Source organism: Melospiza georgiana, chromosome 33, assembly GCF_028018845.1.
Source record: "Melospiza georgiana isolate bMelGeo1 chromosome 33, bMelGeo1.pri, whole genome shotgun sequence".
Taxonomy (NCBI): Eukaryota; Metazoa; Chordata; class Aves; order Passeriformes; family Passerellidae; genus Melospiza; species Melospiza georgiana.
In genome coordinates, this window is record NC_080462.1 from 1911665 (window position 1) to 1929722 (window position 18058).

The following is an 18058-nucleotide window of genomic DNA, read 5'->3' on the forward strand; positions in this document are numbered from 1 at the left end:
ACCACGAGTGTCCCCAGCCCCTGCTTGGGTGGCACCAGGGGACAGGAGCTTGTCCTGGGGCTTGTCCCCAGTCCTGTGATGGCAGGGAGGTGGCACTTGAGGACCGGAGTCCATCCTTGACCCCACACCAGCAGGGAGGGGACACTTGGGGACAGGAGCTTGTCCTGGGGCTCATCCCCAAGGCTGTGACAGCAGGGCGGTGGCACTTGGGGACCAGAGTCCATCTCTGAAGCAGGGAGGTGACACTTGGGGTTACCAGAGAATGTCCTTGAGCTCCTTGGTGGTGTCCCCAAGCCTGTGCCAGCAGCAAGGTGACACTCGGGGACCGAAGAATGTCCTGGGGCTTGGTGGTGTCCCCAACTCCATGTGCCAGCAGGGAGGTGACACTTGGGGACTGAAATCCATCCTTGTCCCCACACCAGCAGGGAGGTGACATTTGGGAACCAGAGTCCATCCTTGACCCCACACCAGCAGAGAGGTGACACTGTCCTTGTCCCCAACCCCACACCACTGGGAGGTGACATTTGGGGACCAGAGTCCATCCTTGTCCCCACACCAGCAGGGAGGTGACAGTTCTGGGGCGCTGTCCTTGACCCCACACCAGCAGGGAGGTGACACAGCAGGGAGGTGACACCAACAGGGAGGTGACACCGGGGGACTGAAGTCCATCCTTGACCCCACGCCAGGGAGGTGACACTTGGGGACAAGAGTCCATCCTTGTCCTCAGCCCCACAGCAGCAAGGAGGTGACACCAAGGACCAGAGTCCATCCTGACCCCACACCAGCAGGGAGGTGACAGTTCTGGGCCACTGCCCTTGTCCCCACACCAGCAGGGAGGTGACACCGGGGGACTGAAGTCCATCCTTGACCCCACACCAGCAGGGAGGTGACACCCGGGGACCGGAGCAGTGGGGACAGAGCCGGGCGGGCACAAGGGGGGCTGGCTGTCCCCAGGTGTCCCCAGGTGTCCCCAGGCGTCCCCCCGGGGCCCGGCTCACACCAGGTGGCCGCGGCCGTTGATGTAGATGCCGTTGGAGCTGGGCTTGGCCTGCAGCATGCCGTTCTCCTGCACAAAGTGCGTCATGGCCGCCTTGATGGGGTCCCCCCCGCCGCCCCCACCCTCCTCCTCCTCCTCCTTGGGCTCCTTCCCGCCGGGCGCCGGCGGCACCGCGGGGACAGCGGGGACAACCACGGGGACGTCGGTCTGCGTCTCGATCTCCCGCACCGTGGAGAGCGTGGAGTAGCTGCGGCCCTCGGGCTCCTCGCTCTGGGGACAAAAGGGACACGTCAGGGGTGCCACCGGGTGTGGGGTGGGGATTGGTGGGGACATGGGGACCAAAGGGGACATGGGCACTGCTGGGGACATGGGGACCAGTGGGGACATGGGGACCAAAGGGGACATGGGGACCAGTGGGGACATGGGGACCAAAGGGGGCATTGGAACCATGGGGACAAATGGGTACCAATGACACCAGTGAGGACATGGGGACCAATGGGGACATGGGGACCAGTGGGGACATGGGGACCAGTGGGGACAAATGGGGACCAATGACACCAGTGAGGACATGGGGATCAGTGGGGACATGAGGACCAATGGGGACATGGGCACTGTGGAGATGTGGGGTCCATGGGGACAATTGGGATATGGGGACCAATGGGGACCAAAGGGGGCATTGGAACCATGGGGACAAATGGGTACCAATGACACCAGTGAGGACATGGGGACCAATGGGGACACGGGCACTGTGGAGACGTGGGGTCCATGGGGACATGGGGACAAATGGGGACCAATGAGATCAGTGGAGACATGGCGAGCAATGGGGACAATTGGGATATGGGGACCAATGGGGACCGTGGGGACGTGGGTGACATGGGGATATGGTCACCATGGGGACATAGGGACCACTGGGGACATGGGGACCAATGGGGACACAGGGACCAGCGGGGACCAATGAGACAGGTGGGGACATGGGGACCGTGGTGACATGGCATTGATGGGGACACAGGGACCGATGGGGACACGGGCACCATTGGAACCATGGGGACATTGGCACCAATGGGGACATGGGGACAAATGGGGACATGGGCACTGTGGGGACATTGGGACATGGGCACCGTGGGGACATTGGAACCATGGGGACCAATGGGGATATGGGCACTGATGGGGACACAGACACTGCTGGGGACATGGGTGCCACCAGGGCCATGGCCACCATGGGGACACAGGGACCAGTGGGGACATGGCCACCATGGGGACATGATCAGAACAAGGGGAAGGACAGGGACACCAATGAGGACAGGGGCACCATGGGGACACGGACATCATTGTGGGGGACATGGGTGCCACTGGGGACAGGGACACCCCCAGGAACACGGTGACCCTGTGTCCCTGGTGTCCCCCGTGTCTCACCATGGCGGAGCAGATGCTGGTGCCACGCAGACTGTCCCCTCTCAGGCTGTCCCCCCTCAGGCTGTCCCCTCGCAGGCTGTCCCCCCTCAGGCTGCCCTGACGACTCTCCGTGCGCAGCTGCAGCGTCTCCTCCAGCTGGGACGGGATGGTCAGCGCCCAGGGCACACCAAGGACACCCCACAGACACCCCCAGACACCCCAAAGTCTGACCCCATGGACACCCCATGGACACCCCACAGACATTCCATAGACACCCCATAGTTTGATTCCATGGACACTCCATGGACATTCCATGGACACCCCATGAACACTCCAAAAACCTGACCCCATGGACACCCCATGGATCCTCCATGGACATCCCCCAGTTTGACCCCATGGACACCCCATGGACACCTCAAAGTCTGACCCCATGGACACCCCATGGACATTCCATGGACACCTCAAAGTCTGACCCCATGGACACCCCACAGCCTGACCCCATGGATCCTCCATGGACATCCCCCAGTTTGACCCCATGGAGACCCCATGGACACCCCACAGCCTGACCCCATGGATCCTCCATGGACATCCCCCAGTTTGACCCCATGGAGACCCCACAGACACCCCATGGACACCGCATGGTTTGACCCCACGGACCCCCCACAGCCCAACCCAATCCCCCTTCCTTGGGCACCCCAAGGCCCTGCACCCCCCACCCCCTGCCCCCCAAGTCCCCCCCGTTTCCGTGTCCCCACCTGTGCCCGGGGGTCGCTGCTGTGGCTGGAGTGGAGCCTCCGGATGGAATTTTCCCGGGTCAGCGTCAGCTCCTCCTCGCTGGGGACACGGGGGACACTCAGCGCCGGCCCCGTGTCATCCCCCAGTATCCCCCAATGTCCCCTCGTGGCCATGTCCATGTCCCACATCCCGTGTCACCCCTGTCCCTCGTGTGCACCATGTCCTCTCTTGTCCCACTGTGTCCCCCGTGTCCCTCATGTCCTGCCATATCCTCTATCCCATGTCCCCATCTGTCGTCTATGTCCCCATGTGTCCCCCTGCATCTTCCATGTCCTTGTGTCCATCCTGTCTCCCATTGACTCCTGTCCCCCATGTCCATCCATGTCCCCAAGTCCCTCCATGTAGCTGTGTTCCTCAATGTCCCCCATTGTCCCCCATGTCCCCCAATGTCCATCCATGTCCCCCAATGTCCATCCATGTCCCCATGTCTCTCCATGTACCTGTGTTCCTCAATGTCCCCCATTGTCCCCCAAGTCCCCATGTCCCTTGTGTCCCTCCATGTCCATCCATGTCCCCAAGTCCGTCCATGTACCTGTGTTCCTCAATGTCCCCCATTGTCCCCCATGTCCCCATGGCCCCCATGTCCCCCAATGTCCATCCATGTCCCCATGTCTCTCCATGTACCTGTGTCCCCCCCGTGTCCCCCCCGTGTCCCCCTCCATGTCCCCTATGTCCTTCCGTGCACCTGTGACTCCCAAAGCCCCTTCACGTCCATCCATGTCCCTCCATGTACCTGTGCCCCCAATGTCTCCTCATGTCCCCTCTGTCCCTCCTTGTCCCCCCGTGTCCCCATGTCCCTCCATACCCCCAATGTCCCCTCATGTCCCCTCCCTTACTATTTCTCGGAGATGCGCTGTGTTTTGCGTTTGTGGTACAGCGTCATCACCACCACGACGATGACGAGGACGCAGAGCAGGACGGCGGCGATGACCCCGACCACCACCACCGAGGCCGACACCAGGTCCACGCGGCGCACCGTGTCCTCTGGGGGAGCCCACAGGGGTCAGGGGCACCCCGAAACGGGGGGACGCCCCACGGAGGACACCCCGAACCAGGGGGACACCCCACAGCGGTCGGGGGACATCCCAAATCAGGGGGAGACCCCAAAGCAGGGGTCACGGGGCACCCGAAACAGGGGGACACCCCACAAGGGCCAGGGGGCACCCGAAATGAGGGGGACACCCCAAAGGGGACAGCCTCAACCAGGGGGACACCCCACAAGGGTCTGGGGACACCCCGAACCATGGGGACACCCCACAGGGGTCAGAGGACATCCCAAATCAAGGGGGACACCCCACAGGGGACACCCTGAACCAGCGGGCACTCCACAAGGGTCAGGGGGCACCCAAACCAGGGGGAACACCCAAGGAGGGACACCCCAAACTGGGGGAGACGCCACAAGGGTCAGGGAACACCCCAAACCATGGGAGACCCCCAAACCAGGGGTCAGGGGACACCCTGAACTAGGGGAGACCTCAAAGGGGTCAGGGGACCCCCAAAAGATGATGTGGGATGGTGGGTGGGTGGGTGACCAGTGGGTGAGGATGGACAGCAAGAGGTGTCAGAGGGACAGATGGACAATCCATGGATGGGCAGATGGACAGACAGATGGACAAGTCCATCCATGGATGGATAGAGGGGTGTCCATGATCAGATGGACTGACGAGGACATCCAGGGGTGGGAGGACGGACAAACGGACAGATGGACAAGCCCATGACCAGTGGGTGGGGATGGACAGTGAGAGGCGTCAGAGGGACGGACAGAAGGATGGATGGACAGATGGACGGATAAGCAGGAATCTGGAGGCACGACCAGATGGGCGAGTGGACGGAAGGGCAGATGAGTGGACAGAAAGATGGATGAGTGGGCAGAAGGGTGGAGGAGGAGTGGACAGAAGGACAGAGGAAAGGACGGAAGGATGGATGAATGGACAGAAGGATGGAGGAGTGGACGGAAGGATGGAGGAGTGGACGGAAGGATGGAGGAGTGGACGGAAGGATGGATGAATGGACAGAAGGACGGATGAGTGGACAGAAGGACAGAGGAGTGGACGGAAGGGTGGATGAATGGACAGAAAGATGGAGGAGTGGACAGAAGGATGGAGGAGTGGACAGAAGGACGGATGAGTGGACGGAAGGATGGAGGAGTGGAAGGAGGGTGGATGAGTGGACAGAAGGACAGAGGAGTGGACAGAAGGATGGAGGAGTGGAAGGAGGGTGGATGAGTGGACAGAAGGACAGAGGAGTGGACGGAAAGACAGATGAGTGGACAGAAGGACGGATGAGCAGACAGAAGGACGGATGAGTGGACGGAAGGGCGGGCGAGGGAACGGCAGGGCGGGCGTGAGCAGGCAGTGAGTAAAGCCGGGCTGGGTGAGCACACAATGAGTGGACGGGCGTGGAAGAGGGATGGACCTTGGTGGGATGGGCACAGGGTGGGAGGGACAGACAGATGGATGAGTGAATGAACGGGTGTGTGGATGGACAGATGGACAGATGGGTGGGTGGATGAGTGAATGAATGGATGCGTGGACAGACAGAGGGGTGGGTGGATGAGCGGATGAATGGATGGACAGATGAGTGGACAGAGGGATGAGTCGATGAATGGATGAATGAATGAATGGATGATGGATGGATGGATGGATGGATGGATGGATGGATGGATGGATGGATGGATGGATGGACATACAGACAGATGCAGAAACCAAGCCCAGCACTCCCCTCACCACACTCTCCCTTCTGCCATGCCCACCCAGGTGCCCCCCTGTCCCTGTCCCCACCTGTGGCGCGTCCCCGGATGCTGACGTTGGCCCGGGCCTCCTTGGCGGCCACCCGGTTGGACACCCGGCACACGTAGTCACCGGCGTCGGCCACGGCCAGCGGCCGCTGGAACAGCAGCGTGTCCCCCTTGACCCTGACACCCGCGGGCAGCGGCGCGTCCACCCTGCGGGGACAGCCTGGGGTCAGCCACGGTGACATCTCACCACGACAGTCCTGGTGACATCTTCCAGTGGCAGGCCCAGTGACAATCCCCGGTGACAGCCCCAGTGACAATCTCCAGCGTCAGCCGCGGTGACAGTTGCAGTGACACCCCCAGGTGACCACCCCGGAGTCAGACCCTGGTGTCAACCCCAGTGATATCTCCTGGTGACATCTCCTGGTGACAACCGTCTGTGACCGTCCCTAGTGGCAGACAGCAGTGACTGCCCCTAGCGACACCTCCTGGTGACAACCCCAGTGACAGCCCTGGTGACATCTCCCCTCGACAGCCCCGCTGCCAACCCTCGGTGACATCTCCCGGTCACAACCCTCAGTGACCACCCCAGTGTCAGTCGCCGGTGTCAGCCCCGGTGGCATCTCCCGGTGACAACTCCAGTGACAGCCCCCAGTGACATTCCTTGGTCACTGCCCCGGTGACACCCCCTGGTGACAGCCCCTGATGACACCCCCTCGGTGACAGCCCCTGGTGACACCTCCCAGTGACAATCCCGGTGACTCCCCCGGTGACAGCCCCGGGCGGTGCCGTCGGTGCCATCACAGGCGCCGTGCCGGTTCCCACGGGTGCCGCCCAGCCGGGCCTGCCCGGGCACGCGGCACTGCCAGGCCCTGCCAGGCCCAGCCACGGCGGCACCGGCACCGGGACGGCACGGGCGGGGGCACGACGGGGGTGGCGAGGTGGGACAGGGACAGGGGGACACGGCACAAGGACAAGGGGATGTGGCAGAGACTGGGGGACGTGGAAGGGACAGGGGGATGTGACAGGGTGACACAGCAGGGACATGGAAGGGACAGAGGGATGTGGCACAGGAGGATGTGGCACAGGGACAGGGGGACATGGAAGGGACAGGGGGATGTGGAAGGGACAGAGGGACATGGCAGGGACAGAGGGACGTGGAAGTTAGGGAGATGTGGCACAGGGACAGGGGGACATGGAAAAGGGACAGGGGGATGTGGCAGGGACAGGGGTGACACAGCAGGGACAGGGGGACATGGAAGGGACTGGGGGATGTGGCAGGGACAGGAGGGACATGGCACTGCAGCAGGGGGATGTGGCAGGAGCAGGGGACATGGAAGGGACGGGGGGGACAAGGGTGACACAACAGGGACATGGCAGGTACAAGAGGATGTGGCAGGGACAGGGGTGACACAACAGGGACACGTGGGGACAGGGGCAAGAACAGGGAGGAACCAACACAGGCAGCAGGGACACAGCAGGGCCACGGGACACGGACATGGCAGGGACAGTGACACGGGCAAGGGGACACAGGGCAGGGGGCCACGGGGAGGTGACAGGGGGGGACAGGGGGGGACAGGGGGGGACAGTGGCCTCACCGTGTCCAGTTGAAGGTCGGGGGGGGGTTGCCGTCCCCCAGGCAGGTCAGCGCTGCCCCCTCCATCCCCTCCTGCCACTCGGCCGTGTGGCCCAGCACCGACGCGTCCGACAGGTCTGGGGACACCCAGGGGACAGTCAGGGGACAGTCAGGGGACAAGGTCCCACAGCCCCGCTGTGCCCCCCATGGCCACGGTGTCCCCCTGTGTCCCTCATCCTCCCCATGCCCAATGTCCCACCCTCCGTGTCCCCAAGGTCCTCCGTGCCAGCGTCCCCCAGTGTCACCTGTGTCCCCACACTCCCAATGCCACCTGTGTGCCCCATGTCCCCAACACCCTCCACCTGCCCAGTGCCCCCAAAGTCCTCAGTGCTCCCCATGATTTCCATGTTCACAATGTCCCCCATGTCCCCAGTGCCACCCTCACCCTCCATGTCCCCTGTGCCCAGGATGTCCCCAACACCCTCCGTGTCCCCAGTGTCCTCCACACCTCTCGATATCCCCAACGCCTCCGTGTCCCTCAAGGCTCTCCATGTCCCCAGTGCCCATCGTGTCCCCAAAGCCCTCCATGTCTCACATGTCCCCAGTGTCCTCCATGTCCCCAATGCCCCCATGTCTCCAGTGTCCCCCATGTCCCCAACACCCTCCATGTCCCCAATGCCCTCCACAGACCCCTCGTCTCCAATGCCCCCCATGTCCCCAACACACTCCATGTCCCCTGTCAACCCCCGTGTCCCCAGTGCCCTGCCATGTCCCCAATGTCCCCCGTGTCCCCAACACTCTCCACATCCCCAATGTCCCCCATGTCCCCAGAGCTCTCCACACTCCCCATGTCCCCAACACACTCCATGTCCCCTGTCAACCCCCGTGTCCCCAATGCCCATCATGTTTCCAAAAGCCTCCATGTCCCCAAAGCCCTCCATGTCCCCAACACCTTCCATGTCTCCAATGCCCACATGTCTACTGTCAACCCCAATGTCCCCCATGTCCCCAATGTCCCCCATGTCCCCAGAGCTCTCCACACTCCCCATGTCCCCAACACCCTCTGTGTCCCCTGTCAACCCCCATGCCCCCAATGCCCTGCCATGTCCCCCATGTCCCCAACACCTCCCACATCCCCCATCACCCTCAATGTCCCCAACACCCTCCATGTCCCCAACACTCTCCACATCCCCAATGTCCCCCATGTCCCCAGAGCTCTCCACACTCCCCATGTCCCCAACATCCCCCCGTGTCCCCAATGCCCTCCATGTCCCCAACACCTCCTACACCCCCAACACTTCCCACATCCCCAGTACCCTCCATGTCCCCAATGCCCCCCATGTCCCAAATACCTCCCACACTCCCCATCACCCCCAGTGTTACCAACACCCCCCATGTCCCCCATCACCCCCAATGTCCCCAACACCCTCCATGTCCCCAACACTCTCCACACCCCCAATGCCCCCAACACCCCCCATCATCCCCAACGCCCCCCACGCCCCCATCACTGCCCGCTGGCGCACAGGCGACGCTGAGCGTGTGCGTGATCCTCTTCTCGTGGCGCAGGCCGGGGTGTGCCACCACGCAGGTGAGGCTCTTGCCGTTCATGCTGCGCCCGGGCACCAGGAAGAACTCGCTGGTGACGGAGGCGGAGCGCGCGTGGGCCGAGCGCCGCGTGGCGTTGGTGCCGCGCACCTCGGTCTCCCAGCGCACCGACGGCACCGGGCTGCCCTCGGCCGTGCACGAGGCCGCCAGCGTCCGGCCCTGACCCTCCTCCAGCGGCGGGCCCGGGTTCAGGATGGGCAGCGGTGGCACTGGCGGGGGGACGGGGTGGTTAGGGGCACAGGTGGTGGTGGTCTGGGGGGGGTTATTGGTGTGTGGGGTGTGTACGTGGCACCGTTGCGTCCCCAGTGCCTTCTGTGTACCCAGAGTCCTCAAATCGTCCATGCCCATGGTGTCCCCTCTGCCCTCCATGTGCCCCATGTCCCATGTGCCCCATGTCCCCGGTCCCACACACCTCATGTGCCCCATGCCCTCATGTCCCCCATGTCCTCTACACCTCCCATACCCTTCATGTTCCAAATGTCCCACATGCCCCACGTCCCCTGTGCCCCCCATACTCCATGTCCCCTGTGTCCCCATACATCCCACATGCCCTGCGTGCCACGTCTTCTGTCCCACGTGTCCCCTGTCAAGCCACATGTCCCCAAATGTGCCCCCACATCCCCAACACCCCCCTACGTCCCCCTCAATCCCCTGTGCTCCACATCCCTGTCCCGTATACTGTGTCCCACATGTCCCATGTGCCCCATGGCCCCTGTGCCCCACATCCCTGTCCCATGTCCCCTGTGTCCCATCTGCCCCCCATGCCCTACATGCTCCATATCCCCTGTCCCATATGCCCCCTGTCCCATGTGCCCCACGGCCCCTGTGTCCCAAGTCCCTTGCCCCATGTGCCCCATGTGCCACTTGCTCTATGCCCCCTGTGCCCCACATCCCTGTCCCATGTTCCCCATGTCCCCCGTGTCCCACACGTGCCTCGTGCCCCACGTGTCCCACACATCCCCGTGCCCCCCGTTCCCTCGCTCACCGAGCACCCTGAGCGTGAGGCGCCCCTCGAAGTTGCCCATGGGGAAGGTGATCAGGTGGCACTCGTAGTCGCCCTCGTCGCCCTGCACGGCGTTGCGCAGCACGATGGCGCCGTCGCCGAGGTCGCCGTGCCCGTGGCGCAGCACGCGGCCCACGAAGGGCTCCTGCACGTGCTCGCCGTGCTGCGGGTTCAGCACGGCCACCTCGGCGGGCACCGCGCCCGCGCCGCCGCCGCGCTTCAGCCACGTCACCTGCACCACCTGCTCCTGCTCCTGCGCCCGGTACCGGCACGGCAGCACCACGTCCTGGCCCAGCACGGCCGTCACGCTGCGCGGCACCTCCACGCGGCCGCCGCCTGTGGGGACACGGGGGGACAGCTGAGAGACACCTGTGTGACACCTGAGTGACACCTGAGTGTGGCACCTGAGTGACACCTGAGTGTGGCACCTGAGTGTGGGTACAGGCACCGCCACGTGGCCACTGCCTGTGGGACACACAGGGGGACACCTGTGATACCTGGGGGACCTGAGTGTGACACCTGAGTGACACCTGAGTGACGCCTGAGTGACGCCTGAGTGACACCTGAGTGTGGCACCTGAGTGTGGGTACAGGCACCTCCACGCGGCCGCCGCCTGTGGGGACACGGGGGGACAGCTGTGTGACACCTGAGTGACACCTGAGTGTGGCACCTGAGTGACACCTGAGTGACACCTGAGTGACGCCTGAGTGACACCTGAGTGACACCTGAGTGTGGCACCTGAGTGACACCTGAGTGTGGGTACAGGCACCTCCACACAGCCACTGCCTGTGGGGACACGGGGGGACACCTGTGTGACACCTGGGGGACACCTGAGTGACACCTGAGTGTGGCACCTGAGTGACACCTGAGGGTGGGTACAGGCATCTCCACGCGGCCGCCGCCTGTGGGGACACGGGGGGACAGCTGAGAGACACCTGGGGGACACCTGAGTGACACCTGAGTGTGACACCTGAGTGACACCTGAGTGTGGCACCTGAGTGTGGGTACAGGCATCTCCACGCGGCTGCCACCTGTGGGACACACAGGGGGACACCTGTGACACCTGGGGGACACCTGGGACACCTGAGTGTGGCACCTGAGTGTGGGTACAGGCACCTCCACGCAGCTGCCACCTGTGGGGACATGGGGACACCTGAGTGACACCTGAGTGCGGCACCTGGGTGACACCTGAGTGACACCTGAGTGTGGCACCTGAGTGACACCTGAGTGTGGGTACAGGCATCTCCACGCGGCCGCCGCCTGTGGGGACACGGGGGGACAGCTGAGTGACACCTGGGGGACACCTGAGTGTGGGTACAGGCACCTCCGTGCGGCCGCCGCCTGTGGGGACACATGGGGACACCTGTGACACCTAGGGGACACCTGAGTGACACCTGAGTGTGGGTACAGGCACCTCCACACAGCCACCACCTGTGGGGACACCTGAGTGACACCTGAGTGACACCTGAGTGACACCTGAGTGTGGGTACAGGCACCTCCACGCAGCCGCCACCTGTGGGGACATGAGGGGACAGCTGAGTGACACCTGAGTGACACCTGAGTGTGGCACCTGAGTGTGGGTACAGGCACCACCACGCGGCCGCCGCCTGTGGGGACACGGGGGGACACCTGAGTGACACCTGAGTGTGGCACCTGGGACACCTGAGAGTGACACCTGGGGGACACCTGTGTGACACTTGTGTGTGGCACCTGTGACACCTGAGTGTGGGTACAGGCACCTCCACGCGTCCACCACCTGTGGGGACATGGGGGACACCTGAGTGACACATGGGACACCTGAGTGTGACACCTGTCTGTGGGTACAGGCACCTCCACGCAGCCCCCATCTGTTGGGACAGGGCAGTGGCACCTGATGTGACAGCTGTGTCACCAGGTGTGGCACTGAGCGGGCACAGGGACGTGCAGGGGCACAGAATAACGTGGCACCTCCACCTGCCCCCACCTGTGGGGACCTCAGCGTGTCACCTGTGCCACCACCCGTGGGCACCAGGTGCGATCCCAGGGGCGCAGGGGGCTGTGGGACAGCCACGTGTCCCTTGTGCCACCACCTGTGGGCACTTCAGGTGGCTCCAGGTGTGTGGCAGCACATCTGGGCACACCTGCACAGGGCTCAGGGCACACCTGGGCACACCTGCGGGATTTGGGGTTCAGCTTGAGGGCCTGGCTGGGGTTTGGGGTGCAGATTTGAGGTGCCAGATGTGGGGTCCGAGTGCTGGGGATTGCCTTAGGGTTCTGGGGAAGTTTTGGGGTGCAGGATTTGGGGGTGCAGGTCTGGGGGCTGGTTGGGTGTTTGGGGTGCAGCTTTTGGGGTTTAAGACTTGGGGAGAAGTTTTAGGGGGCTATCAGGGGATTTGAGGTGCAGATTCAGGGTGAGGTTTTGGGGACTGGCAGGTTTGCGCCTGAGAATTTGGGGTACAGGATGTGGGGTGCAAGTTTGGAGGTTCAAGATTTGGGGGGGCTATCAGGGTATTTGGGGTGCGGTTTTGGGGACTGGCTGAGGTTTTGGGGGGCAGGTTTGTGGTTGAGAATTTGGGGTGTAGAACGTGGAGCAGAGGATTTGGGGTGAAGGATTGTAGTTGAGAATTTGGGGTGCGGGATTTGGGGCTCTTTAGAAGCCTTTGGGTTCGAGTTTGGGGTGCAGGATTTGGGGTGCAAATTTGGGGTGCGGGATTTGAGAAGGATTTGGGGTGCAAATTCGGGGTGTGGGATTTGAGGAGAAGGATTTGGGGTGCAGATTCGGGGTGTGGGATTTGAGGAGAAGGTTCGGGGTGCAAATTCGGGGTGTGGGATTTGAGGAGAAGGATTTGGGGTGCAGATTCGGGATGTGGGATTTGAGGAGAAGGATTTGGGGTGCAGATTCGGGATGTGGGATTTGAGGAGAAGGATTCGGGGTGCAGATTTGGGGTGTGGGATTTGAGGAGAAGGATTTGGGGTGCAAATTTGGGGTGCGGGATTTGAGAAGGATTTGGGGTGCAGATTTGGGGTGTGGGATTTGAGGAGAAGGATTTGGGGTGCAAATTTGGGGTGCGGGATTTGAGAAGGATTTGGGGTGCAGATTCGGGATGTGGGATTTGAGGAGAAGGATTTGGGGTGCAAATTCGGGGTGTGGGATTTGAGGAGAAGGATTTGGGGTGCAAATTCGGGATGTGGGATTTGAGGAGAAGGATTTGGGGTGCAAAATCGGGGTGTGGGATTTGAGGAGAAGGATTTGGGGTGCAGATTCGGGGTGCGGGGTTGTGGTTGAGAATTTGAGGCGCAGGATTTGGGATCCATTTTTGGGGCGCAGGATTTGGGGCTCATTGGGATCCTTTAGGTTCGACTTGGAGGCCCGGGATTTTGGGGTCTCCTCAGGGTGGGGGTTGGGTGCATTTTTGGGGGTGCATTTTTGGCAGTGGGCGTGGTCGCAGTTTTGGGGGGCGTGGCCGCAGTTTTGGGGGCGTGTCCGCAGTTTTGGGGGGCGTGTCCGCAGTTTTGGGGGGCGGTTCCCGCCCCGCCGCCGCCGCCAGAAGCGGCCGGGCCGGCCCGTCCAGCCCAACCGGCCGGGACGGATCCCCCTGTGCCGCCCCCGCCGAGCCCCCCGCGGGCTCCCCAAAACGCCCCCCACCCCCTAAACCCCCCGAGGACCCCAGACTCATTAACCCTTTCATTAATTACCCCGTAACCCCCCCCCACACACACACGTGCCTCAGTTTCCCCAAGCGCCGCCGCGCCGCAGAGCGAACGGAGAGCTCGGGGTGGGATTGGGGGGGTCCCGTGAGGGGTCTGGGGGGGTCCCCGCGGCCGTGGGGCGGTTCTGGGGTTCCGTGGGGAGGTTCCCCCCCTCGGGGCGTCCCCACCCAGCGGGGCCCGAGCGCGTGGGAACGGGCGCGTGGAACCGGCAGAACCGGCCCCGCTGCCCCCACGCCCCGCCGGCGGATGGGGGGGGGGAAAGAGCCCAAAACCGGCCCCGGCAGCGGCCGTGGGGGGGTCCCGAGGGTTGGGGGGGGTCCCGGGGGGTCTCCCAAATTCCCACGGGGGTCGAGCCCCGATTGGGGGGGGGGGGAGGCGCTCGGGGCGGTTTTTTCCCACGGGGACGCGCGCGCACGTGCGGGGCCACCCCCGGTCCCCGCAGGCCGAGATGGGGGGGACACGAGTGGAGAGACCCCCCCCCCAAAATCCCAAAACCCAAAAAAAAAGGGGTCGCACGAGCGTGGGAACGCCTTGCACACGCGTGGGAACGCCTTGCACACTCGTGGGAACGCCTTGCACACGCGTGTGCGCCCCACGCCCCCCGCAAGGCACCGGGACCCCCCCGAACCCCCCCATAGGGTGCGGGTCTCGCGTGGGGGCCGGGAGGGCTCAGCACCCTTGGGTGGTCCCCAGCCCGTTCCCACGCGTCCCCAGGGGAAACTGAGGCACGGAGAGAGGAGGGGGGGGGGGCGGGGCAGAGCAGGGACCCCCCCCCAGGGGCCATCCCGGTTCCCACGGTTTGTCCCCCCCCCCCCCCCCGTTCCACTCAGGGTGTCCCCAAACGGGTCCGCGTGCCCCGGGGAGGGGGGGGGGGGGGGGAGCGGAGCCCACGCAGAGGCGCAGGTGCGCACGCACGGGCACGCGCGCAGGTGTGCGCGCACACGCGTGTGAAGCGCCCGAGGCGCTGCTCCCCCCCCCCCCCCCTTCACCATCATCATCATCATCATCATCATCATCATCCCCTAAGCACGGACAGACGGACACGCGGGGCCGCAGGTGCACACGCGAGCGCTCCCACGTACACACACGCACTCACACGCGCGCACCTGCACACACGCGTGTGCGCGCACACCTGCGCGCGCCCCCGCCGCTCCCGGTTTCACCCCAACCCCCGCTCCGCGGGATCCCCGCTTCCTCCCCCCCCACCCCATCCCGCTCCCGGTCCCGGTCCGGCCCCTCCGGGAGCTCCGGGGTGCCCCCGGTATCCCCGAGCCGCGGCGCCGGTCGGGGAGAAACGTGGGAAGCGCTCCCGCTCCCGGGACCCCTCGCAGCCGCTCCCGGTCGTTACCCCGGTTTTATCCCGGCTTTATCCCGGTGTTTATCCCGGTGCCGGTGCCAGCGCCGGTGTCCCGTGGCCCTTACCGGTGACGGCGAGCAGGAAGCCGAGCAGGAGCACGGGCGCCCCGGGCATCCCGCGGGGCTCCATGCGCAGCGCTCCGGGCTCACGGCGCCGCTCGGGGCCCGGGCAGCACCATCCGGACCGGAGCGGGCCCCACCGGCACCGCCGGGACAGCGCCGGGACAGCGCCGGGACAACCGGGCACGGCCTCGGCGGCTCCCTCCGGGCAGTACCGGGACGCACCGGGAGGCACCGAGGCGCTCCGGGCTGAGCCGGGCCGGAGCGGGCGGGACCGGGGCCGAGCCGGGCCGGTGGCGGCGGAGGGGCCGGTGCTGCTCGGCTGCGGGACGGTACCGGGGCAGGGGCGGGGCGGGGCGGGGCTCGGGGGGCGGGGCCTGGCGGGGCGGGGCCGGGGGGCGGGGCCGGACCGGTCCGGCAGGTCCGGCCGGGGGCGGGGCCGAGGGCGCGGCCTTAAAGCGGCGATGGCCGCGGGGGGAGCGGTGGGGCCACACCCGGCGGGGCCGGGAGCGCTCCCAGTGCTCCCAGTAACCTGCCAGCGATCCCTCCCAGTGCCCCCAGTACTCCCAGTGCCCTCCATGGACCTCCCAGTGCTCCCTCCCAGTGCTCCCAGTAACCTGCCAGGGTTCACTCCCAGTGCCCCTCATGGACCTCCCAGTACTCCCAGTGCTCCCAGTACTCCCTCCCAGTGCCCCCAGTGCTTGCAGTGCCCCCCATGGACCTCCCAGTGCTCCCTCCCAGTGCTCCCAGTAACCTGCCAGGGTTCCCTCCCAGTGCCCTCCATGGCACCCCCAGTACTCCCAGTGCACTCCGTGGACCTCGCAGTGCTCCCTCCCAGCGCTCCCAGTAACCCCCCAGTACTCCCGGTGCCCCCTCCCAGTGCCCTCCATGGCACCCCCAGTACTCCCAGTGAGCTCCATGGACCTCCCAGTGCTCCCTCCCAGTGCTCCCAGTGTTCCCTCCCAGTGCCCCTCATGGACCTCCCAGTGCTCCCAGTGCTCCCAGTGCCCTCCATGGCACCCCCAGTGCTGGCAGTGCCCTCCACGGACCTCCCAGTGCTCCCTCCCAGTGCTCCCAGTAACCCCCCAGTACTCCCGGTGCTCCCTCCCAGTGCCCTCCATGGACCTCCCAGTGCCCCCAGTGCTCCCAGTGCCCTCCATGGCACCCCCAGTACTCCCGGTGCGCTCCACGGACCTCCCAGTGCTCCCAGTACTCCCAGTGCTCTCCATGGCTCGCCCAGTGCTTGCAGTGCCCCCCATGGACCTCCCAGTGCTCCCTCCCAGTGCTCCCAGTAACCTGCCAGCGATCCCTCCCAGTGCCCTCCGTGGCTCCCCCAGTACTCCCAGTGCTCTCCGTGGACCTCCCAGTGCTCCCAGTGTTCCCTCCAGTGCTCCCAGTGCCTTCCATGGCACCCCCAGTGCCCCCCATGGACCTCCCAGCGCTCCCAGTAACCCCCATGGGACACTCAGTGTTTCCTCCCAGTGCTCCCAGTGCGCTCCATGGACCTCCCAGTGCCCTCCCAGTAACCCCCCATGGACCTCCCAGTGCTCCCAGTCACCCCCCATGGACCTCCCAGTGCTCCCAGTATCCCCCCCATGGACCTCCCAGTGCCCTCCATGGACCTCCCAGTGCTCCCAGTACCCCCCCCCCATGGACCTCCCAGTGCTCCCAGTGCCCCTCGTATCCCCCCCCAGTCCATTCCTGTCCCCTCCCAGTGCTCCCAGTAACCCCTCACGGACCTCCCAGTGCCCCCCGAACCCTTCCCATTACCCCCCCAGTACATCCCAGTTCCTCCCCACACCTGGGCGCCATCACCGACACCCCCAAAAGTTTTGGGATCCCCGAATTTCCCCCAGGGAAACCCAATGGGAGTGGGGGGGGATGGGGGGGAGGCCGTTTATTGGCACAGCAAAAATTGGGAAAATGGGGAAAAATCAGGAATGGGAATGTGGGGGGGTCAGCGGAGGCCAGACCCAGCTGAGCACACGCGGGGGACCCCAAAATTGTGGGGGAGGAACGGGGACCCCCCTCAGGACCCCCCAACTTCGGAGCTCTCCGGGGAGGGGTCCTTGGAAGCGGAGCAGAGGTGGAAGATCCCTGGGGGAGGGAAAGGGGGGATCTGGGAACCCCAAAATTACCCCCAAAAACTGGGGGGAAGTGGGATTCCAGCGACCCCCCCCAAATCCCCGTTCCCGTTTTCCCCCCAGTTCCCCGGACCCGTTACCGTGACCCCCAAATCCCCGTTCCCCTCGCCGTTCCCGTTCCCTCCCAGTCCCGTTTTCCCCTCCCCGTTCCGGTATCCCCCCCCAAATCCCCGTTTCCCCCGCACCGTTCCCGTTTCTCTCCCCGTTCCCGTCCCGCTCCCCCGTCCCCGTTCCCTTTTTTCCCCCCTCAATCCCCGTTCCCCCCGCACCGTTCCGATGACTCCCCGTTTTCCCCTCCCGTTCCCGTTTCCCCGCCCCGTTCCCATTTCCCCCTCTCGTTCCCGTTTCCCCCTCCGTTCCTCTCCTATTCCCGTTCCCCACACCCCCCCCCCATTCCCGCTCCCGTTCCCGCTCCCGTTCCCGGTACCGGCCAATCCCCCCGGTTCCCGTTTCCCTCCAATCCCCGTTCCCTTCCCTTCCCATTCCCGTTTTCTCCCCTCCATTCCCAGTTTTCCCCCACCCCGTTCCCGGTACCGGCCGATCCCCCCGGTTCCCGTTTCCCCCGCCTCCATTCCCGTTCCTGTTTCCCCCATTCCCGGTTCCCGTTCCCGGTTCCCGTTGCCGGTACCGGCCGATCCCCCCGGTTCCCCCCATTCCCGGTTCCCGTTGCCGGTACCGGCCGATCCCCCCGGTTCCCCCCATTCCC

General features: G+C 64.6%; 1 protein-coding gene across 1 annotated transcript; it reads right to left on the reverse strand.

Annotated features, from left to right (window-relative positions):
* Positions 1-994: 994 nt before the first annotated feature.
* Positions 995-15263, reverse strand: NECTIN4 (nectin cell adhesion molecule 4). Its single transcript, XM_058042646.1, has 14 exons — positions 15215-15263; positions 11836-11858; positions 11673-11709; positions 11315-11443; positions 10982-11004; positions 10531-10567; positions 10085-10438; positions 9018-9308; positions 7517-7631; positions 5965-6128; positions 4021-4168; positions 3145-3223; positions 2411-2545; positions 995-1267 (listed from the first exon to the last, which is right to left on the reverse strand). The coding sequence occupies exons 1-14, from the start codon at positions 15261-15263 to the stop codon at positions 995-997; spliced, it is 1857 nt and encodes a 618-aa protein (XP_057898629.1).
* Between the last annotated feature and the right edge of the window lie 2795 nt (positions 15264-18058).

Excerpts from the sequence above, each read along its gene's own strand:
- NECTIN4 (XM_058042646.1), bottom strand. The coding sequence starts at position 15,263 with ATGCCCGGGGCGCCCGTGCTCCTGCTCGGCTTCCTGCTCGCCGTCACC. Across the intron at positions 10,568-10,981 it reads GCGGCCGCGTGGAGATGCCT|GCAGTGGCCACGTGGCGGTG; the intron begins GTACCCACCCTC and ends TGTGTCCCACAG. Across the intron at positions 4,169-5,964 it reads CATCCGGGGACGCGCCACAG|AGGACACGGTGCGCCGCGTG; the intron begins GTGGGGACAGGG and ends GGGCTCCCCCAG.